The 24,816-nt window shown below is 39.8% G+C and overlaps 1 protein-coding gene across 3 annotated transcripts in view; it reads left to right on the top strand.

Moving 5' to 3' along the window:
• CEP135 (centrosomal protein 135) overlaps positions 1-24,816 on the top strand; it is a 101,471-nt gene that overhangs the window by 31,311 nt on the left and 45,344 nt on the right. For all 3 annotated transcript variants that reach the window (XM_033214616.1, XM_033214615.1, XM_033214617.1), the window contains 4 exons: positions 788-1,011; positions 5,031-5,183; positions 6,112-6,264; positions 16,251-16,328. In XM_033214616.1, coding sequence (XP_033070507.1) covers positions 788-1,011; positions 5,031-5,183; positions 6,112-6,264; positions 16,251-16,328 — 608 coding nt within the window. The remainder of the gene's footprint in view (positions 1-787; positions 1,012-5,030; positions 5,184-6,111; positions 6,265-16,250; positions 16,329-24,816) is intronic.

Genomic DNA, 24,816 nt, shown 5'->3' with positions numbered 1-24,816 from the left:
CCTCTCTGGTCATTCCTTCTTGGGGCAAATTTGCCAATTCATCCTCTAGTTTGCATTGCACACTATCCTTTTGTAACTTTTATCCTACTACAATTAGAATAATTGTTCAGCCTTGGCTATTTGTTTTATAGTGTATCCTTAGCTGGTGCTGGGCATACAGTGAATGCTTAATACATATCTGTGGAACGAATGAAAGAAGAGATGAGAGTAAACCAGAATACATCAGGAAAATCATTGCATGCTTCAAGAGTTGTAATGAACATAAATTAAATTAGGTTCAACTATATGAAATTGCCAGTATTTGGTTACTTTTGACTCATGAAGAGGCAATTTCTATGGCAACAGCTAATAATTATATTTATTTGAGTTATTTTGCTCTCTTTGTATATGTGTATAGTGTATTAAATTCAAGCTTAATGTTAAGTTTGTGCATGTTATGGTTGTTTATAGATATATTTTCTTTTAGTGCATTTTCAGGTCCTGGGAAAGTACTATGTGGTAATTTATCGCTTTATTTTGTAGTACTGAATAGTACCCATCTTATAATAAGACAAAAGCGGGGGACTTGGACCTATTGGACTTTATTTAAACTTTTAATTTTTGCTTTTTTTTCCCTTTTTTCCTCTCAATATTTACCTCTTCAATAGATTTGGTACTTACAGGTGTTATTTAGAACAGTTCATGATTTGTAGTAGCTTTCGTTCTAAAAGTTATTAATATAATTTACTTGACTAATCAACATTATGTATGCAACATTATTTTAAGAGTTAACCACTTTAATTTGCAGAAAGAGAACTTACTCTGGAAGTTGAGAGGATGAGACTAGAACATGGAATAAAACGTCGAGACAGGTCACCTTCTCGTTTAGATACATTTCTGAAAGGTATAGAAGAAGAAAGAGATTATTATAAGAAAGAGCTAGAGAGACTCCAACATATTATACAGCGAAGATCTTGCTCTACAATTTATGGCGCACGTGAAAAAAATTCAATATTTAGAACACCAGAAAAGGTAATGTCCGTTTATAAGAGTAAGTGATGAGGCCAGAAAAGTATCTTTATGAATAAATTGCTTTGGTTTATTATTATATTAAATGTAACTTTATTCATACGTGCTTTGAAAAAATCCTGATTTTGATTTTTGTTTTCTTTTATGGCCTGTACTATAGGAACACTGCATTAATTAGGAAAATTACTTAAGAACAAACTATAACATATAGATGACTGGAAATTAGAGGGAAGGTTGAATAGCTGAGTTATAGAAGTGTAATGGCACCTGGGCTTCCAGGACTCCTATTGTTGGACATTCCCTCTCTTTTTAGAATTTACTTTCTGTATCAGCTGCATTTTCTCTTTCATGGCAGAGTAGCTTTGTATGCATGGCAGGCAACATGGTTTCATGTCATTTCCAGCCTTGGACCAGTTAGGAAAGTCTGTCACATTCTACTGACCAAGCGTCTTCTCTATTAACCATGCTGTGGGAGATAGATAGAAATGGCAAGTGAGTGCTGGGCAAGTTGTTTTGTTTGTCCACCACAACCATATTTGTAAGCTGATGATCCAAAGATGTTCACTTTATGTCATTTTCTAATTGCATCTCCCATTGTATGTATTTACAGTTGACCACGATTCATGAGAGATTAAAATCATGTGTCTCTATTTTAGATCTTAATTATTTTTAGTGTTTTATGAGTATCATTTGAGTTTTTCAGATTTTTCTTCTTTTAAGCTTTGGAGTTCAGGAGTCTTGAAGGCTTATGTGACTTTACAATAGGTAAAATTAGGGGAAGTCTGGGAGTGGGAAGTACTCATTAAAACTCAAAACATTTGATTTCAGACTTGACCAAATTTACTAATTTTGTCATGTTTTTCCTGAAGATCTTGTGTCCATTGTCAAACAGTTTTGTCTTCTGATTAGACTTCATTTTTTAACTTCATAGGCTAATGGCTGAATTTTGATTTACAGTTGTCAGTATAAACACTATACTATGTTATCTATTATAAGAATAAGGCCAGGTGGGGTGGCTCACACCTGTAATTCCAGCACTTTGGGAAGCCAAGGTGGGAGGATCACTTGAGGCCAGGAGTTCGAGACCAGTCTGGTCAACACAACGAGACTACAATTTCTTGTGAAGATTAAATGAGCTAATTTGTTGGTTTTATTTTTAATTGACAAATAATATGTACATTTATAGAGTATAGTTGGATGTTTTGATCTATGTATACATTATAGAAAGATTCAGTCAAACCAATTAACATGTCTGTTTCCTCACCAATTTATTACTTTTTTGTGGTGATTATGTTAATCTATTCTTTTAGCAATTTTGAAGTATACAATACATTATTATTAACCGGTCACCATTCAACACAATAGCTCATTAACTGATCATGAAATAATTTGTATAAGGACCCAGCATAACACCTAGTTACCGGTGAATGGTTTATTTCCTTATTGTTTGCTGGTTCAAAGCAAATGAGTTCGGGTAGAAAGTTAGGATCACTTCAGAAAATAAATACTGAGTGCCTGCTCTGAATGAGGCATAGAATACAGAGATGAAGAACACAGTTCTTGCCCTTACAGCCTTCAGCATTGCGCATGTGTGTGCATGTGCATGTGTGTGTTTAGGGGACAATGGAGTAGTGAAAGGGCGTTATTCACAATTATACATTAACACTAACAAATATGTACACCAGATATATTTAAAGAAGAGGAGAGTTTCTGCTTAGGGAAGTCAGTCAGTAAATGTTCAGGGAACTCATGTTTTACTGGGTACCATACTAGACACTGAAGACATAATGAAAAAGACCAGGTTCCTACTGTGGCCCTCATAGAGCTTACATTTTAGTAGTACAGATAGATACACATTAAACGCACAATCATGTAAATAACCTTATAACCTCATTTATAATGTGTTTATGAAGAAAGTACAGAAAAAGTTCAAAATACTTTAAGAGTATATAGAGGAGATCCAAATTAGATTGAAGAATCTGAAAGAATTCCTTGGAGAAAGTGACATTTAAGCTGATACCTAAATAGTAATAAAAATAGATTGTCAAATCTTTATTTATTGAGCTCTCCTTTTCTAGACTCTGTACAGACTGCCTCTTTCTGGAAGATTATTTTGTTTTTTTTTGAGAGAAAGTCTCACTCTGTCCCTCAGGCTGGAGTGCAGTAGTGCAATCATAGCTCACTGTAACCTTGAACTCCTGGACAGAAGTAATCCTCTTCCCTCAGCCTCCCAAGTAGCTAGGACTACAAGTGTGCGCCACTATGCCTGGCTACTTTTTTAATGTTTTGCAGAGGCAGGGTCTTGCTCTTTTGTCCGGGCTGGTCATGAACTCCTGGCCTCAAACAGTCCTCCTGCCTTGGCCTCCCAGAGTGCTAGGATTACAAATGTGAACCACCACACCTGGCCCAGATTTCTTAAATTTAGATATGGTTAGGTTACATAGCTTCTTTTATAGTTACATTGGTTAAGTCCCAAAACACTAATCTGCTTTTGTACTATAAAACGTCTTATCCTTTAAAGTGTGCAGATAACTAATCCCATCCATCATGCCTTGGTTTTGCTTATTTAACCAAGAGATTAATTATTTCCAAGTGCAGGTGAGAGGTACCTCACAAATATCTATCATTTACCAAATCTACATTGTATGTGGTATTGGCACAACAGATGTTGAATAATATAGGCCAGGACTCTTTTCAGTGTATCATATTATCAAATTATCCCTTCTTGACACTTCTGCATTTAGTACTGGTAACATTAAGATACCATAGATCCCAAGTCTACATTTATTATGTTTCTTTTTTTTTTTTAATAGGAAAAGGGCATACAAATTCATTTACATGTGCATGGGGAGAATCAGAGTGCTCTCATCTTTATTTTCTACCATAGTGATGAAGACAGTGAATCTTTTGAATTGTACTGAATTGTAGGCATCTTTTAAATTGTACTAAATTGTAGAAATGTTGGTAGTAGTTGCTTATTCAGTGAATATTCTTAATATATACTGCCTGGTAGAAATATTTGCATTCATTTGACTGTATAAAAAGACCTCCTGTAGGTCTGAAGCTGAGACAGTTGGGGGTTTGTATGCCTGGCGTATTGATCTTAGATTCAATCATAGAAAACACTGAGGAACGTGTTAGGCTGTTACAGTTACCTGTACTGGGTGAGCAGGCACACAAATACCCTGCTGGCCCCTTCTCTGGAGAAGATAAACTAACTAGTGGCTCTAAAAAATTACCAGGCATCAGAATCACTTAGAGGCCTTGATAAAATACAGTTACTTGGCCCTACCCCAAAGTTTCTTGACTGAGTAGGTCTGGGTTGGGCTTCAAACTCCAAAATTTGCATATCTAACAAGCTTTTAGATACTGCTAATGTTTCTGGTCTGGGGATTACACTTTAAGTACCACTAATATAAACAACTTTGGGAGAATAAAAGTTGAAGCATCTCATGGGATCCGATCAAGTACCATCATTGGCAGCTAAGTCTCTTCTGGGAACCTGAAGGCCAGGAAATTTGCCCGATACTGCCAGTGCTCTCATCTGCTCTCATCATAGATTTTTAAAACTGTGTTCCTGGGCCGGGCACGGTGGCTCAAGCCTGTAATCCCAGCACTTTGGGAGGCCGAGACAGGCGGATCACGAGGTCAGGAGATCGAGACCATCCTGGCTAACACGGTGAAACCCCGTCTCTACTAAAAAATACAAAAAACTAGCCGGGCGAGGTGGCAGGTGCCTGTAGTCCCAGCTACTCGGGAGGCTGAGGCAGGAGAATGGCGTGAACCCGGGAGGCGGAGCTTGCAGTGAGCCGAGATCCGGCCACTGCACTCCAGCCTGGGCCACAGAGCCAGACTCCGTCTCAAAAAAAAAAAAAAAAACTGTGTTCCTTAATTACATTAAAGTCACTTGTGTTCTTTTTGTCTGGTAGCATCTTTCAGTCAATCTCATCATCAGTATTCTTGTGACAACCATGTGGTGATGATTATAACATGATAACTTTTGTTTTTTAATTGTGTTTCAGGGTGATTACAATTCAGAAATTCATCAGATCACAAGAGAAAGAGATGAACTTCAGCGTATGCTGGAAAGATTTGAAAAATATATGGAGGATATACAGTCAAACGTTAAATTACTGACAGCAGAAAGAGATAAACTAAGTGTCTTATATAAAGAAGTAAGAAATTTATTGTAATTAAGCCAACAGATTGTATAGAACCAGTTAACTATAATGGAGCCTGTATATATCCTTCACATTACTATAATATATGGACCTGTGATATTTCTTCATAATTAAAATTAGCAGTAGTAGTTTCTACGATCATTCTATTTCTAAAACACAGATTTCTCTTATTTTTTCATATTTATCCTTTCCCTTTTCTAGCCTATCAATGTGTCAGATCAGTTAGAGATAGTCTCCTTTTTCTAAAACTACCTGGAACAGGTCTCAGCCTGACTCTGAGCCAAATTTATGCTTGGAATTCAGACATGTGGGGAAATGTCTGTCAAAACAGTAGTTAGCACCCACTATTTGGATATATTGGCTATTTAGGACTTAGTCTCTAAATACTGTACTCTAGGAAGAGGGAATTGGTATTCAGCTTGGCCCCATTAACAAAGCCTCAGTTGTTAGAAGGCAAGGTAAGTCTGAGCAAAGCATGGTGTCTGTTACCTAAATTTGTTCACATACCCATCTCCCATGAAATCCTACTGCTATTTTGAGAAGGGGAGGAGGCATACAAGTTAAAGGTCAAGTTGAAAGAGTCACTTACTGAGTTTTTCTGGGGGGGATTCTGCAGTGTAAATTGATCCACTTCTGGGTTTTCCCCATCGCTAGCAGCTTTCTTGGGTCTGCCTAGTTAATTCCTGCTTGTCTGCTGTCTAGCTTCCACCTTTTGTGGCTGGTACCTCCCTCAATCCCCTTGTCTTTTTCGTTCTGTTATTCTTACTATTATCCTTCTACTCTCATTTTATTGGGATTTGGGAAGAGAGTGAAGGTAGCATGTGTTCAGTATGCCTTTTTTAACTGACAACACATCCAAAGTATTTTTTATTTATATCTTTTACCAAGTGCCTTTTTAATTTATATCTTTTCATTCTTTAAGTCTCAAGAAGAATTATCTGCCCTAAGAAAGGAATCCACCCAAACCACAGCACCCCATAATATTGTTAGTCTTGTGGAAAAGGAAAAAGAACTTGCGTTATCTGACTTAAGAAGAATTATGGCAGAAAAGGAAGCTTTAAGAGAAAAATTAGAGGTAAGAAGATTGATGCATTTTTGAAAAGTAATTTGTTGAGAAAAAGAGGTCTTTGTATGGATTTTCCTGTGAAATTACTATTGGCCAAATCCAGACCACTTTGTTTATGTATGGCCTATGAGCTGAGAATGGATTAAGAAGAAGATTTTCTTGTTGAGAAAATGTTATTGGATTACCTTGCTCATTTGTTTCTGTATTATCTGTAGCTTCTTTTGTAGTATGACCCACGAAACCTAACGTATTTACTGTTTTTTACAGAGAAAGTTCACCAATCCCTGAACTTAATCTGAAGTTTCTCATATGGGAAGACATTATCTTTGTTTGTTTGTTTTTGTAACAGCTTTACGGAGATATTCACACACTGTATAATTCACCCACTTAACGTATACCAATTCATTTGTTTTAGCATAGATGCTCTTTGACTTACAATGGGATTACATTCCAATAAACCCATCGTAAGTAAACAATGTAACTTGGAAAAAATGCATTTAATACCCCAGTAAACACATTGTAAAGTCTTACATTGAAAAATCTTAAGCCATTGTTAAGTCCACGTGCTCCTCAACTTATACTGGGGTTACGTCCTGATAAACCCACAGCAAAGTCAAAAATGTAAACCAGGGACTGTCTGTGTATTCATAGACTTGTGTAACCATCACCACAGTCAATTTTAGAGCATTTTCATCACCACAAAAAGAAACTCTGGGGGCGGAGCAAGATGGCCGAATAGGAGCAGCTCCAGTCTCCAACTCCCAGCGCGAGCGACACAGAAGACCGGTGATTTCTGCGTTTTCAACTGAGGTACTGGGGTCATCTCGCTAGGGAGTGCCGGACAATCGGTGCTGGTCAGCTGCTGCAGCCTGACCAGCGTGAGCTGAAGCAGGGCGAGGCATCGCCTCACCTGGAAGCGCAAGGGGGAAAGGAATCCCTTTTCCTAGCCAGGGGAACTGAGACACACAACACCTGGAAAATCGAGTAACTCCCACCCCAATACTGCGCTTTAAGGAAACAGGCACACCAGGAGAATATATCCCACACCTGGCCGGGAGGGTCCCACGCCCACGGAGCCTCCCTCACTGCTAACACAGCCGTCTGCAGCGATCTATCCGCAAGGCAGCAGCGAGGCTGGGGGAGGGGCGCCCGCCATTGCTGAGGCTTAAGTAGGTAAACAAAGCCGCTGGGAAGCTCGAACTGGTGGAGCTCACAGCAGCTCAAGGAAGCCTGCCTGTCTCTGTAGACTCTACCTCTGCGGACAGCTCACAGCTGCAGCCCATTAGGGGAAAGAGCGGGGGCGGTGCAGACGCGAACGACTCTGTCTGACAGCTTTGGGGAGAGCCGTGGATCTCCTAACGCGGAGGTTGAGATCCGAGAACGGACAGACTGCCTGCTCAGGTGGGTCCCTGACCCCTGAGTAGCCTAGCTGGGAGACATCCCCCACTAGGGGCAGTCTGACACCCCACACCTCACAGGGTGGCGTCACCCCTGAGAGGAAACTTCCAAAGAAAGAATCAGACAGGTACACTCGCTGTTCAGCAATATTCTATCTTCGGCAACCTCTGCTGCTGATACCCAGGCAAACAGGGTCTGGAGTGGACCTCAAGCAATCTCCAACAGACCAACAGACAGTCCTTCTGACTGTCAGACGGAAAACTATCAAACAGGAAGGACACCTATACCAAAACCCCATCCGTACGTCACCATCATCAAAGTCCAGAGACAGATAAAACCACAAAGATGGGGAAGAAGCAGGGCAGAAAAGCTGGAAATTCAAAAAATAAGAGCACATCTCCCCCTGCAAAGGAGCGCAGCCCATCGCCAGCAACGGATCAAAGCTGGTCAGAGAATGACTTTGACGAGATGAGAGAAGAAGGCTTCAGTCCATCAAACCTCTCAGAGCTAAAGGAGGAATTACGTACCCAGCGCAAAGAAACTAAAAATCTTGAAAAAAAAGTGGAAGAATTGACAGCTAGATTAATTAATGCAGAGAAGATCATAAACGAAATGACAGAGATGAAAACCATGACACGAGAAATACGTGACAAATGCACAAGCTTCAGTAACCGACTCGATCAACTGGAAGAAAGAGTATCAGCGATTGAGGATCAAATGAATGAATGAAGCGAGAAGAGAAACCAAAAGAAAAAAGAAGAAAAAGAAATGAACAAAGCCTGCAAGAAGTATGGGATTATGTCAAAAGACCAAATCTACGTCTGATTGGGGTGCCTGAAAGTGAGGGGGAAGATGGAACCAAGTTGGAAAACACTCTTCAGGATATCATCCAGGAGAACTTCCCCAACCTAGTAGGGCAGGCCAACATTCAAATTCAGGAAATACAGAGAACGCCACAAAGATACTCCTCCAGAAGAGCAACTCCAAGACACATAATTGCCAGATTCACCAAAGTTGAAATGAAGGAAAAAATCTTAAGGGCAGCCAGAGAGAAAGGTCGGGTTACCCACAAAGGGAAGCCCATCAGAATAACAGCAGACCTCTCGGCAGAAACTCTACAAGCCAGAAGAGAGTGGGGGCCAATATTCAACGTTCTTAAAGAAAAGAATTTTCAACCGAGAATTTCATATCCAGCCAAACTAAGCTTCATCAGTGAAGGAGAAATAAAATCCTTTACAGATAAGCAAATGCTTAGAGATTTTGTCACCACCAGGCCTGCCTTACAAGAGACCCTGAAGGAAGCCCTAACATGGAAAGGAACAACCGGTACCAGCCATTGCAAAAACATGCCAAAATGTAAAGACCATCGAGGCTAGGAAGAAACTGCATCAACTAACGAGCAAAATAACCAGTTAATATCATAATGACAGGATCAAGTTCACACATAACATATTAACCTTAAATGTCAATGGACTAAATGCTCCAATTAAAAGACACAGACTGGCAAACTGGATCAAGAGTCAAGACCCATCAGTCTGCTGTATTCAGGAGACCCATCTCACATGCAGAGGCATACATAGGCTCAAAATAAAGGGATGGAGGAAGATCTACCAAGCAATGGAGAACAAAAAAAAGCAGGGGTTGCAATCCTAGTCTCTGATAAAACAGACTTTAAACCATCAAAGATCAAAAGAGACAAAGAAGGCCATTACATAATGTTAAAGGGATCAATTCAACAGGAAGAGCTAACTCTCCTAATATATATGCACCCAATACAGGAGCACCCAGATTCATAAAGCAAGTCCTTAGAGACCTACAAAGAGACTTAGACTCCCATACAATAATAATGGGAGACTTCAACACTCCACTGTCAACATTAGACAGATCAACGAGACAGAAAGTTAACAAGGATATCCAGGAATTGAACTCATCTCTGCACCAAGCGGACCTAATAGACATCTATAGAACTCTCCACCCCAAATCAACAGAATATACATTCTTCTCAGCACCACATCGCACTTATTCCAAAATTGACCACATAATTGGAAGTAAAGCACTCCTCAGCAAATGTACAAGAACTGAAATTATAACAACTGTCTCTCAGACCACAGTGCAATCAAACTAGAACTCAGGACTAAGAAACTCAATCCAAACCGCTCAACTACATGGAAACTGAACAACCTGCTCCTGAATGACTACTGGGTACATAACGAAATGAAAGCAGAAATAAAGATGTTCTTTGAAACCAATGAGAACAAAGATACAACATACCAGAATCTCTGGGACACATTTAAAGCAGTGTGTAGAGGGAAATTTATAGCACTAAATGCCCACAAGAGAAAGCAGGAGAGATCTAAAATTGACACTCTAACATCACAATTAAAAGAACTAGAGAGGCAAGAGCAAACACATTCAAAAGCTAGCAGAAGGCAAGAAATAACTAAGATCAGAGCAGAACTGAAGGAGATAGAGACACAAAAACCCTCCAAAAATCAATGAATCCAGGAGTTGGTTTTTTGAAAAGATCAACAAAATTGACAGACCTCTAGCTAGACTAATAAAGAAGAAAAGAGAGAGGAATCAAATAGATGCAATAAAAAATGATAAAGGGGATATCACCACCGACCCCACAGAAATACAAACTACCATCAGAGAATACTATAAACACCTCTACGCAAATCAACTAGAAAATCTAGAAGAAATGGATAATTTCCTGGACACTTACACTCTCCCAAGACTAAACCAGGAAGAAGTTGAATCCCTGAATAGACCAATAGCAGGCTCTGAAATTGAGGCAACAATTAATAGCCTACCCACCAAAAAAAGTCCAGGACCAGATGGATTCACAGCTGAATTCTACCAGAGGTACAAGGTGGAGTTGGTACCATTCCTTCTGAAACTATTTCAATCAATAGAAAAAGAGGGAATCCTCCCTAACTCTTTTTATGAGGCCAACATCATCCTGATACCAAAGCCTGGCAGAGACACAACAAAAAAGAGAGAATTTTAGACCAATATCCCTGATGAACATCGATGCAAAAATCCTCAATAAAATACTGGCAAACCGGATTCAGCAGCACATCAAAAAGCTTATCCACCATGATCAAGTGGGCTTCATCCCTGGGATGCAAGGCTGGTTCAACATTCGCAAATCAATAAACGTAATCCAGCATATAAACAGAACCAAGGACAAGAACCACATGATTATCTCAATAGATGCAGAAAAGGCTTTTGACAAAATTCAACAGCCCTTTATGCTAAAAACGCTCAATAAATTTGGTATTGATGGAACGTACCTCAAAATAATAAGAGCTATTTATGACAAACCCACAGCTAATATCATACTGAATGGGCAAAAACTGGAAAAATTCCCTTTGAAAACTGGCACAAGACAGGGATGCCCTCTCTCACCACTCCTATTCAACATAGTGTTGGAAGTTCTGGCTAGGGCAATCAGGCAAGAGAAAGAATCAAGGGTATCCAGTTAGGAAAAGAAGAAGTCAAATTGTCCCTGTTTGCAGATGACATGATTGTATATTTAGAAAACCCCATTGTCTCAGCCCAAAATCTCCTTAAGCTGATAAGCAACTTCAGCAAAGTCTCAGGATACAAAATTAATGTGCAAAAATCACAAGCATTCTTATACACCAGTAACAGACAAGCAGAGAGCCAAATCAGGAATGAACTTCCATTCACAATTGCTTCAAAGAGAATCAATACCTAGGAATCCAGCTTACAAGGGATGTAAAGGACTTCTTCAAGGAGAACTACAAACCACTGCTCAGTGAAATCAAAGAGGACACAAACAAATGGAAGAACATACCATGCTCATGGATAGGAAGAATCAATATCGTGAAAATGGCCATACTGCCCAAGGTGATTTATAGATTCAATGCCATCCCCATCAAGCTACCAATGACTTTCTTCACAGAATTGGAAAAAACGGCTTTAAAGTTCATATGGAACCAAAAAAGAGCCCGCATTGCCAAGACAATCCTAAGTCAAAAGGACAAAGCTGGAGGCGTCACGCTACCTGACTTCAAACTATACTACAAGGCTACAGTAACCAAAACAGCATGGTACTGGTACCACAACAGAGATATAGACCAATGGAACAGAACAGAGTCCTCAGAAATAATACCACACATCTACAGCCATCTGATCTTTGACAAACCTGAGAGAAACAAGAAATGGGGAAAGGATTCCCTATTTAATAAATGGTGCTGGGAAAATTGGCTAGCCATAAGTAGAAAGCTGAAACTGGATCCTTTCCTTACCCCTTATACGAAAATTAATTCAAGATGGATTAGAGACTTAAATGTTAGACCTAATACCATAAAAACCCTAGAAGAAAATCTAGGTAGTACCATTCAGGACATAGGCATGGGCAAGGACTTCATGTCTAAAACACCAAAAGCAACGGCAGCAAAAGCAAAAATTGACACATGGGATCTAATTAAACTAAAGAGCTTTTGAACAGCCAAAGAAACTACCATCAGAGTGAACAGGCAACCTACAGAATGGGAAAAAATTTTTGCAACCTACTCATCTGACAAAGGGCTAATATCCAGAATCTACCAAGAACTCAAACAAATATACAAGAAAAAAGCAAACAACCCCATCAAAAAGTGGGGAAAGGATATGAACAGACATTTCTCAAAAGAAGACATCCATACAGCCAACAGACACATGAAAAAATGCTCATCATCACTGCCATCAGAGAAATGCAAATCAAAACCACAATGAGATACCATCTCACACCAGTTAGAATGGCAATCATTAAGAAGTCAGGAAACAACAGGTGTTGGAGAGGATGTGGAGAAATAGGAACACTTTTACACTGTTGGTGGGATTGTAAACTAGTTCAACCATTATGGAAAACAGTATGGCGATTCCTCAAAGATCTAGAACTAGATGTACCATATGACCCAGCCATCCCACTACTGGGTATATACCCAAGGATTATAAATTACTCTACTACAAAGACACATGCACACGTTTGTTTATTGCGGCACTATTCACAATAGCAAAGACTTGGAATCAACCCAAATGTCCATCTGTGACAGACTGGATTAAGAAAATGTGGCACATATACACCATGGAATACTATGCAGCCATCAAAAAGGATGAGTTTGCGTCCTTTGTAGGGACATGGATGCAGCTGGAAACCATCATTCTTAGCAAACTATCACAAGAAGAGAAAACCAAACACCGCATGTTCTCACTCATAGGTGGGAACTGAACAATGAGATCACTTGGACTCGGGAAGGGGAACATCACACACTGGGGCCTATCATGGGGAGGGGGGAGGAGGGAGGGATTGCATTGGGGAGTTATACATGATATAACGTCATGCACATGTACCCTAGAACTTAAAGTATAATAAAAAAAAAAAAAAAAAAGAAACTCTGAAGAACATTAGCGTCACTCCCGATTTCTCCCATCCCCTCTTAGCCACAGGCAGCCACCTGTGTCTCTATGGATCTGCCTACTCTGGATATTTCATATAAATTGAATCATTTGATATGTGATTTTAAAATGTCTTACTTCTCTCATTAGCGTAATGTTTTCAAGATTTATCCATAGTATTGCTAGGAACTTGTATACAACTTTTTGTCTGGATATATATTTTCATTTCTCTTGGGTATACTCTTGGTCATATGGTAAGTCTGTCTTTAACCATTGAAGCCAAACTGTTTTTATATCCATCAGTAGTGAATAAAAGTTCTAATTTCTCCACACTGTCACCATTACTATCTGCCTTTTGTGTTATAGTCATTCTGGTGGGTGTGAAGTAGTCTCCATTGTGACTTTGATTTGCATTGCCTTGGAGCTAATGAGGTTGAGCAACTTTTCATATTCTTATTGGCCATTTTTAAATCGTTTTTTAGAGAAATGTCTATTCAGATTCTTTGCCAATTTTTAAATTGGGTTATCTCATTATTATTGAGTTGTAAGAGTTCTTTATATATTCTAAATACAGTCCCTTATTAGATATGTGATTTGCAAATACTTTCCCCCATTCCATGGGTCATTTTTTCACTTTCTCAGTGATGTCTTTGAAAAACAAAATTTTTAAATTTGGATGAAGTCCAGTTTATTTTTTTCTTTGTTGCTTGTACATTTGGTGCCATATCTAGGGTCAGTACTTTATAGTTTCTTTTATAATCTCCAAAAATATAAGTTTATTAATACATATAAAGCACTTAACAATGATTAGCACATAAGTACTAAATCCTAATATTATGGAGTCCATAGTTTAATTGCAATCAATATTATTGAATTAATGCTTTGAAAGTAGCACCTAAAATTAGAAATAAAAACATTTAAGCATTATAAGCAAGTCTTTATGTCACAATGTTCAGTTAAAGTTTCACCCTAAATATAACGGTTTAAGAATACTTTTAATTGGAATCTTTTGGAATACTGCCTTCCAGAAAGTGTTTTCTTATAAAAATAAGTGTTAAAATTGCCAAATGGGAAACTTCTGTGCAGTATGGCAGCTTTTAGCGCAAGCTAAAAGCTACTTACCCCTTTTCCATATCTTTTGAAATCACCAAAGAATGTAAAAATAGGATTTTTTAAATACAGTAGTACTGAAAACTTGGAAAAAGCAACATTCGTATTACCAGAATCCTTCTGGGTTGTAGGAGGCAGGATTTTGTGAGTTTACAACAGATCTTTTACTTAAAAAAGTAACTTACCTCAATCCTTAAACCTTTTCCAGTGTTTCCCGTTATTTCACTATCTAACCAGTTGTCGAATCCAAGCATCATCCGTCACTAAGATCTCCTTGAAAGCTCATCTCTCAATCACCAAGTCCTATCAGTGCTATCTCTTGAAAAATATTTAACATGTATTAAGCCCTTCCCATGTGAGAGGTCCTGTTCTATTAAGTGCTTTTTACATGGGTTTTCTCAGTAAATCTTCACAATAGCCTCTTTTTTTTTTTTTTTTTTTTTTTTTTTTTTGAGGGGGAGTCTCGCTCACTGCAACCTCTGCCTCCCAGGTTCAAGCGATTTAGTAGAGACAGGGTTTCATCATATTGGCTAGCTGGTCTCAAACCCCTGACCTCAGGTGGGGTCCACCTTGGCCAAAGTGCTGGAATTATAGAAATGAGCCACCATGCCTGACCTGTAATAATAGCCTTTTTAAATAGGTACTGCTTACAGATGAGGTCTCTGAGTTACAGTGAGTTTAAATAACTTGCCCAAGCTCATCCAGCTATGAGTTACAAGGAATCTGGTTTCTGAGCTCATGTTACTTTTTCTTGAATTTGTTTACTTCTTTCTGTTCCCCTGCTACCATCCTGTTCTGGTCATTGTTCTCCCTCACCTGCATTATTGTATTATTGGCCCCTGTACTAGTCTTTCCTCTTTTAAATCGGTATTTCACACTGAAGTCAGAGTTATCTTTCAAAGATATAAATCTGATCATATCACTTCCTATTTAAAATCCATTAACTTTTTGAGGAACTTCAGTGATTGGCCTTTGCCTACCTCAAGGTCTAGCCTTTTCCCCCTAAACTCATCTCCCCTGTTCACAAGACTCCATGCTTAATGGACTTTTTCTTGCCACCAGCCTTCTACATAGACTATTGAAAGATTCCGTCACATCTTCCGCTCTTCTTGTCTAGCTAATTCCTATTTATCCTTTAAGTCCAGGTCAAACATCATGTCATTTAATGGGAAATGAACCCTAGAATCTAGATTCCCTTTTGATATTTTGGCATAAAGTTCCTTTTCCTAGCAGAATATTCATGGATTTTATTTTGAGCTCTTATTTAGGTTTTATCTTTTCTACTAAGCTACAGTATCTATGATGTCGAGACTTTATCTGCTTTACTCACTACTATATTCCTGATACCTTGCTTGGTGCTTGGTATAGAGTATGTATTCAATACTAGTTGAGTGATTCAATAAATACATACAATACAGTGACTCAACCAAATATATAATCTGAACATCAGATGTGTCTGTTTCTTTTTAAATGAATAACATGGATGGAAATATGAATCCGTGCTAGAAAAACTCTCAGTGAACATTAAGTTATATTTCTTATCCTAGACTTAGCAGCAGTAAATTGGATAAAGTAATGTAACCAGAAAAATAGTCCCTGTGTTTATACTGTTGACCAGCCCCTTATTGAAACTTGCATCTCTTGCATGGCCTTGTAGTGTTCTGTTTCCTGTGTCTTCCTGATCTTATCTTCCTTGGCATTTTGTTTCTCTTACATCACCTCTTGTGACGGCATACTCCTGAGCTTTTTATTTAACCTGCTAGTTTTGTCCTTTTATAGTTGTGCTATTATGGATTAATCTATATAAATCTTTATAAATGAATAGTTACTAATCTGTGTCTTCCACTACAATCACATATGGAGGTAGAGAGTGTAAAGGATGAGAACCTGTTGTGCCTTTTTTAAACCACAAACCATCATTTTTGTAAAATGTCTGGTGATTTTCTTTCTAAAATATTTCTGTGTTTTATGAAAGCACAAATACAATATAATAGAACTGTAGACTGACATTGCTTACTGTTGTGATTTTGTTTTGTTATCTGATATAAATGAACATTTTCTTTAACATTCTTTTTCAGCATATTGAAGAAATGAGTCTTTTTGGAAAATCAGAATTAGAGAAAACTATTGAACATTTGACATGTGTTAATCATCAGGTAATGTATCAAACTGGATTTGGGGGTATCTTTTGTTATATGAATAACTATGTCAGTTGTAGTTTTAATACACTATTTTTTAATTTAATTTTAATTTTTATTTATTTTTTGAGATGGAGTCTCTCTCTGTTGTCCCAGTTGGAGTGCAGTGGCGCAATCCAGCTCACTGCAACCTCCACCTCCCGGCTTCAAGCAATTTTCCTGCCTCAGCCTCCTGAGTAGCTGGGACTACAGTTGCGTGCTACCATGCCCAGCTAATTTTTTTTGTATTTTTAGTAGAGATGGGGTTTCACCATGTTGGCCAGGCTGGTCTCGAACTCCTGACCCGACATTGTGATCTGCCCATCTTGGCCTCCCAAAGTGCTGGGATTACAGCGTGAGCCACCACGCCTGGCCTAATACACTGTTTTATACAATACAATAGCTGGACATGGTGGTGTGCACCTGTAGTCCCAGCTACTTGGGTGGCTGAGGTGGGAGGATCACTGGACCCCAAGAGTTAGAGGCTGCAGTGAGCCATGATGACGACACTGCACTCCAGCCTGGGCGACAGAGCAAGACTACAACTCCTTAAAAAAAATCACACAATAGTATACTAGAAAAGCTGTATAACAGCAGTTATGAGTGTGTACTCTGAAGGCTGATTACTTGGGTTCAGATCCATCTTTGCCTCCTATTACCTGCAGGCAAGTTGCTTGACCTTTCTGTTCCCTGATTTCTTTATTTGTAAAATAAGAATAGTACTAGTACTTACTCATTAGGGTTTTTGTGAAAATTAAATGAGTTAATGCATATAAAGAACTTAGAAGCATGCCCGGCATATTGTAAGCTCTTAGTAGGTATTAGCTATGATTATTGCTATTTTGCTGTTATAAAAAAAATCATATAGGCCAGGCATAGTGGCTCATGCCTATAATCCCAGCACTTTGGGAGGCCAAGGTGAGGCAGGTGGATCAGTTGAGCCCAGGATTTTGAGACCAGCCTGGGTAAGATAGTGATACCCCAACTCTACAAAAAATTTACAAATTGGCCAGGCATGGTGGCAGGCATCTGTGGTCCCAGCTACTTGGGAGGCTGAAGTAAGAGGATCACTGGAACCTAGGAGTTCAAGGCTGCAGTGAGCTGTGATCACACCACTGCACTCCAGTCTGGGTGACAGAGCAAGACCCTGTCTCCAAAATAAGAAAAAAAAAATTATATATACCAACATAGAGTAAAAAGAGAAATTCACTTCCATCCCTTATTACTCTCTCTAGAGATAGGATTTTTAACAATTTGGTATGTTTTTGTTTTTATAATTTCAACTTTTATTTTAGATTCAGGGGTACATGTACAGTTTGTTATATGGGTATACTATGTGATGCTGAGATTTGGGGTACAGTTGATCCCATCACCCAGGTAGTGAGCATAGTACCCAATAGTTTGTCAACCTTTGATGTGTTTTGTTTTGGCTAGCTTCTATTACTATGCCTTCACTGTCTTAATTTATTTGCCTTCTAATTCTGTCATCTGAGTTGGTTGAAGTGTCACCTCATCATGGTTTATATTTTCCTGTATCTTTGTGTGCCTGGTAATTTAATTTTAGATTGGATGCCAGACATTGTGATGTGTGTTTCTAGATGGTTTGTATTACTATGAAATACTCTTGAGGTTTGTTCTGGGATGCAGTTAAATTACATGGGAGTAGCCTGATCTTTTTCAGTCTTGCCTTTAAGCTTTGTTAGGTGGGATCAAAGTAGCGTTTAGTCTTGGAATAATTTTGTTTCACTACTGAGATAAAACCCTTTTGAGTACACTACCTGTTGTCCTATGAATTATGAGGTTTCCAAATGACTGATGGGCACAGGAACTTTTCCTGGCCCTGCATGAACTCTGAGTATTGTTCTCTCTAGTTTGTTCGTGGTTCTTTCCCTGGCCTTGGGTATTCTCTATGCTGAGCTCTACTCAGCCGAAAACTTAAAGGGTACCCTTTATAGATCTGTGTAGCTCTCACTCTTTGCACCTCTCCTCTAATACCTGTCCTGCAAACTTTAGCTGCTTTGGCCTTCTTTGACACTCATGCCTGTCTTCTGAACTTAGGGCAGACCACTGGGTTCCATGTTGGTTCCTTTCCCTGTGTCACAGTCTGGAAATTTTTCACGCAATAAGTTGGAGCAAATGTAAAGATTATCACATTTGTTTCCTGTCTCTCAGGGGTCACTGGTCATCATTACCTGATGCCTAGTGCTCTGAAAACCATTGTTTCATATATCTCATCCAACTTTTTAGTTATTTCAGGCAGAAGAGTAAATCTGGTCCCTATCACTCCAGCTTGACCAGAAGCTAAAAACAGTAATATTAATTACTGGAAAATGTATCTGAAGAAATTACTAGAAGTCATTGGAAAGAAACAAATAAGAAAATATTTTAAAAGCTAAAATGTTGGAGAATAGCCTGAGATGATCTAATATTCAGACTAATATTTAGTTAGAACTCAAGGAGGAGATAATAGAATGTAGGAGAGACAGTATTTGAAGAGATAATGATTGATGATTTTCTAGATATGAAAACACAGGAACCCTCTGATTCAAAATGAATTCCAAAAGCATGACACATCCCAAGCAAGATAAATAAAAGGAAAATGCATACAATTTTAGTAGTCATGAATAATACAATTTATCTATGGATAAATTTACAGAATCTTTATAGGAAACGTTATGCAACCATATTGAAAGTCATTGAAGAAAACCTAAGTGGAGGATTATATCAGGTTTATAAAAAAGTTATAAAAATAACATAAATTTTCCCCAACTTGATCTATAGAGTTGAGGTAGCTCTAGTTGAAATCCCAGTAAGATTGTGTGGGGGGTAAGGGGGAAGAATTGACAATAGATCTTAAAATTTACTTGGAAGCAAAAAGCCAAGAATCACAGAAATTTTAAAGAAGAACATGGTGCTAGACTTGCCTCCCAGATGTGATGCCTTTAGAGTCATAGTAATATATAATAGGCTGGACACGATGGCTCACACTTGTAATCCTAGCTCTTTGGGAGCCTGAGGCGGGAGGATCACTTGAGGTTAGGAGTTCAAGATCAGCCTGACCAACATGGTGAAACTCCATCTCTACTAAAAATATGAAAATTAGCCAGGTGAGGTGGCACACGCCTGTAGTCCCAGCTACTTGGGAGGCAGAGGTAGGAGAATCACTTGAACCCAGGAGGTAGAGGTTGCAGTGAGCTGAGATCATGCCACTGCACTTCAGCCTGGGTGACAGAGCAAGACCGTGTCTCAGGAAAAAAAAAAAAAAAAAAGGCCGGGCGCGGTGGCTCACGCCTGAAATCCCAGCACTTTGGGAGGCTGAGGCTGGCGGATCACGAGGTCAGGAGATCAAGACCATTCTGGCTAACACGGTGAAACCCCGTCTCTACTAAAAATAATACAAAAATTAGCCAGGCATGATGGCGAGCGCCTGTAGTCCCAGCTACTCGGGAGGCTGAGGCAGGAGAATGGCGTGAACCCGGGAGGTGGAGCTTGCAGTGAGCCAAGATGGCGCCACTGCACTCCCGCTTACACAGCGAGACTGCGTCTCAAAAAAAAAAAAAGGAAGAAGAAATAATAGAACAACAGGGATTGAGAGAAACTGATCAAACCCAGTGGAGAGCAAACCCACAGATTTAAGAATTTGATCTGTGAAGTAACTCAGATCAATGGGAAAAGGAATGATTATTCACCGATTTTCAGACTATTGGCTATTCATATTTTAGAAGGAAAAAATTGGATCCTAACTCAAATGTGCCATACCCAAAAATCAGTTAAAGGTTACTTGCAGGGGGGCGGAGCAAGATGGCCGAATAGGAACAGCTCCAGTCTCCAACTCCCAGCGCGAGCGACACAGAAGACCGGTGATTTCTGCATTTTCAACTGAGGTACTGGGGTCATCTCTCTAGGGAGTGCCGGACAATCGGTGCGGGGCAGCTGCTGCAGCCTGACCAGCGTGAGCTGAAGCAGGGCGAGGCATCGCCTCACCTGGAAGCGCAAGGGGGAAGGAAATCCCTTTTCCTAGCCAGGGGAACTGAGACACACACCACCTGGAAAATCGGGTAACTCCCACCCCAATACTGCGCTTTAAGGAAACAGGCACACCAGGAGAATATATCCCACACCTGGCCGGGAGGGTCCCACGCCCACGGAGCCTCCCTCACTGCTAACACAGCCGTCTGCGGCGATCTATCCGCAAGGCAGCAGCGAGGCTGGGGGAGGGGCGCCCGCCATTGCTGAGGCTTAAGTAGGTAAACAAAGCCGCTGGGAAGCTCGAACTGGGTGGAGCTCACAGCAGCTCAAGGAAGCCTGCCTGTCTCTGTAGACTCTACCGCTGCGGACAGCGCACAGCTGCAGTCCATTAGGGGAAAGAGCGGGGCCGCTGCAGACCCGAACGACTCTGTCTGACAGCTTTGGGGAGAGCCGTGGATCTCCTAACGCGGAGGTTGAGATCTGAGAACGGACAGACTGCCTGCTCAGGTGGGTCCCTGACCCCTGAGTAGCCTAGCTGGGAGACATCCCCCACTAGGGGCAGTCTGATACCCCACACCTCACAGGGTGGCGTCACCCCTGAGAGGAAACTTCCAAAGAAAGAATCAGACAGGTACACTCGCTGTTCAGCAATATTCTATCTTCAGCAACCTCTGCTGCTGATACCCAGGCAAACAGGGTCTGGAGTGGACCTCAAGCAATCTCTAACAGACCAACAGACAGTCCTTCTGACTGTCAGACGGAAAACTATCAAACAGGAAGGACACCTATACCAAAACCCCATCAGTACGTCACCATCATCAAAGTCCAGAGACAGATAAAACCACAAAGATGGGGAAGAAGCAGGGCAGAAAAGCTGGAAATTCAAAAAATAAGAGCGCATCTCCCCCTGCAAAGGAGCGCAGCCCATCGCCAGCAACGGATCAAAGCTGGTCAGAGAATGACTTTGACGAGATGAGAGAAGAAGGCTTCAGTCCATCAAACCTCTCAGAGCTAAAGGAGGAATTACGTACCCAGCGCAAAGAAACTAAAAATCTTGAAAAAAAAGTGGAAGAATTGACAGCTAGACTAATTAATGCAGAGAAGATCATAAACGAAATGACAGAGATGAAAACCATGACACGAGAATACGTGACAAATGCACAAGCTTCGGTAACCGACTCGATCAGCTGGAGGAAAGAGTATCAGCGATTGAGGATCAAATGAATGAAATGAAGCGAGAAGAGAAACCAAAAGAAAAAAGAAGAAAAAGAAATGAACAAAGCCTGCAAGAAGTATGGGATTATGTCAAAAGACCAAATCTACGTCTGATTGGGGTGCCTGAAAGTGAGGGGGAAAATGGAACCAAGTTGGAAAACACTCTTCAGGATATCATCCAGGAGAACTTCCCCAACCTAGTAGGGCAGGCCAACATTCAAATTCAGGAAATACAGAGAACGCCACAAAGATACTCCTCCAGAAGAGCAACTCCAAGACACATAATTGCCAGATTCACCAAAGTTGAAATGAAGGAAAAAATCTTAAGGGCAGCCAGAGAGAAAGGTCGGGTTACCCACAAAGGGAAGCCCATCAGAATAACAGCAGACCTCTCGGCAGAAACTCTACAAGCCAGAAGAGAGTGGGGGCCAATATTCAACGTTCTTAAAGAAAAGAATTTTCAACCGAGAATTTCATATCCAGCCAAACTAAGCTTCATCAGTGAAGGAGAAATAAAATCCTTTACAGATAAGCAAATGCTTAGAGATTTTGTCACCACCAGGCCTGCCTTACAAGAGACCCTGAAGGAAGCCCTAAACATGGAAAGGAACAACCGGTACCAGCCATTGCAAAAACATGCCAAAATGTAAAGACCATCGAGGCTAGGAAGAAACTGCATCAACTAACGAGCAAAATAACCAGTTAATATCATAATGACAGGATCAAGTTCACACATAACAATATTAACCTTAAATGTCAATGGACTAAATGCTCCAATTAAAAGACACAGACTGGCAAACTGGATCAAGAGTCAAGACCCATCAGTCTGCTGTATTCAGGAGACCCATCTCACATGCAGAGACATACATAGGCTCAAAATAAAGGGATGGAGGAAGATCTACCAAGCAAATGGAGAACAAAAAAAAGCAGGGGTTGCAATCCTAGTCTCTGATAAAACAGACTTTAAACCATCAAAGATCAAAAGAGACAAAGAAGGCCATTACATAATGGTAAAGGGATCAATTCAACAGGAAGAGCTAACTCTCCTAAATATATATGCACCCAATACAGGAGCACCCAGATTCATAAAGCAAGTCCTTAGAGACCTACAAAGAGACTTAGACTCCCATACAATAATAATGGGAGACTTCAACACTCCACTGTCAACATTAGACAGATCAACGAGACAGAAAGTTAACAAGGATATCCAGGAATTGAACTCATCTCTGCACCAAGCGGACCTAATAGACATCTATAGAACTCTCCACCCCAAATCAACAGAATATACATTCTTCTCAGCACCACATCGCACTTATTCCAAAATTGACCACATAATTGGAAGTAAAGCACTCCTCAGCAAATGTACAAGAACTGAAATTATAACAAACTGTCTCTCAGACCACAGTGCAATCAAACTAGAACTCAGGACTAAGAAACTCAATCAAAACCGCTCAACTACATGGAAACTGAACAACCTGCTCCTGAATGACTACTGGGTACATAACGAAATGAAGCAGAAATAAAGATGTTCTTTGAAACCAATGAGAACAAAGATACAACATACCAGAATCTCTGGGACACATTTAAAGCAGTGTGTAGAGGGAAATTTATAGCACTAAATGCCCACAAGAGAAAGCAGGAGAGATCTAAAATTGACACTCTAACATCACAATTAAAAGAACTAGAGAGGCAAGAGCAAACACATTCAAAAGCTAGCAGAAGGCAAGAAATAACTAAGATCAGAGCAGAACTGAAGGAGATAGAGACACAAAAAACCCTCCAAAAAATCAATGAATCCAGGAGTTGGTTTTTTGAAAAGATCAACAAAATTGACAGACCGCTAGCTAGACTAATAAAGAAGAAAAGAGAGAAGAATCAAATAGACACAATAAAAAATGATAAAGGGGATATCACCACCGACCCCACAGAAATACAAACAACCATCAGAGAATACTATAATGCCTCTACGCAAATCAACTAGAAAATCTAGAAGAAATGGATAATTTCCTGGACACTTACACTCTCCCAAGACTAAACCAGGAAGAAGTTGAATCCCTGAATAGACCAATAGCAGGCTCTGAAATTGAGGCAACAATTAATAGCCTACCCACCAAAAAAAGTCCAGGACCAGATGGATTCACAGCTGAATTCTACCAGAGGTACAAGGAGGAGCTGGTACCATTCCTTCTGAAACTATTTCAATCAATAGAAAAAGAGGGAATCCTCCCTAACTCTTTTTATGAGGCCAACATCATCCTGATACCAAAGCCTGGCAGAGACACAACAAAAAAAGAGAATTTTAGACCAATATCCCTGATGAACATCGATGCAAAAATCCTCAATAAAATACTGGCAAACCGGATTCAGCAGCACATCAAAAAGCTTATCCACCATGATCAAGTGGGCTTCATCCCTGGGATGCAAGGCTGGTTCAACATTCGCAAATCAATAAACGTAATCCAGCATATAAACAGAACCAAAGACAAGAACCACATAATTATCTCAATAGATGCAGAAAAGGCTTTTGACAAAATTCAACAGCCCTTTATGCTAAAAACGCTCAATAAATTTGGTATTAATGGAACGTACCTCAAAATAATAAGAGCTATTTATGACAAACCCACAGCTAATATCATACTGAATGGGCAAAAACTGGAAAAATTCCCTTTGAAAACTGGCACAAGACAGGGATGCCCTCTCTCACCACTCCTATTCAACATAGTGTTGGAAGTTCTGGCTAGGGCAATCAGGCAAGAGAAAGAAATCAAGGGTATCCAGTTAGGAAAAGAAGAAGTCAAATTGTCCCTGTTTGCAGATGACATGATTGTATATTTAGAAAACCCCATCGTCTCAGCCCAAAATCTCCTTAAGCTGATAAGCAACTTCAGCAAAGTCTCAGGATACAAAATTAATGTGCAAAAATCACAAGCATTCTTATACACCAGTAACAGACAAGCAGAGAGCCAAATCAGGAATGAACTTCCATTCACAATTGCTTCAAAGAGAATAAAATACCTAGGAATCCAGCTTACAAGGGATGTAAAGGACCTCTTCAAGGAGAACTACAAACCACTGCTCAGTGAAATCAAAGAGGACACAAACAAATGGAAGAACATACCATGCTCATGGATAGGAAGAATTAATATCGTGAAAATGGCCATACTGCCCAAGGTGATTTATAGATTCAATGCCATCCCCATCAAGCTACCAATGACTTTCTTCACAGAATTGGAAAAAACTGCTTTAAAGTTCATATGGAACCAAAAAAGAGCCCGCATTGCCA

This window comes from Trachypithecus francoisi, unplaced genomic scaffold (genome assembly GCF_009764315.1).
Source record: "Trachypithecus francoisi isolate TF-2019V2 unplaced genomic scaffold, Tfra_2.0 Lachesis_group1, whole genome shotgun sequence".
Lineage (NCBI taxonomy): Eukaryota > Metazoa > Chordata > Mammalia > Primates > Cercopithecidae > Trachypithecus > Trachypithecus francoisi.
This window is presented reverse-complemented; position numbering and strand designations above follow the sequence as displayed.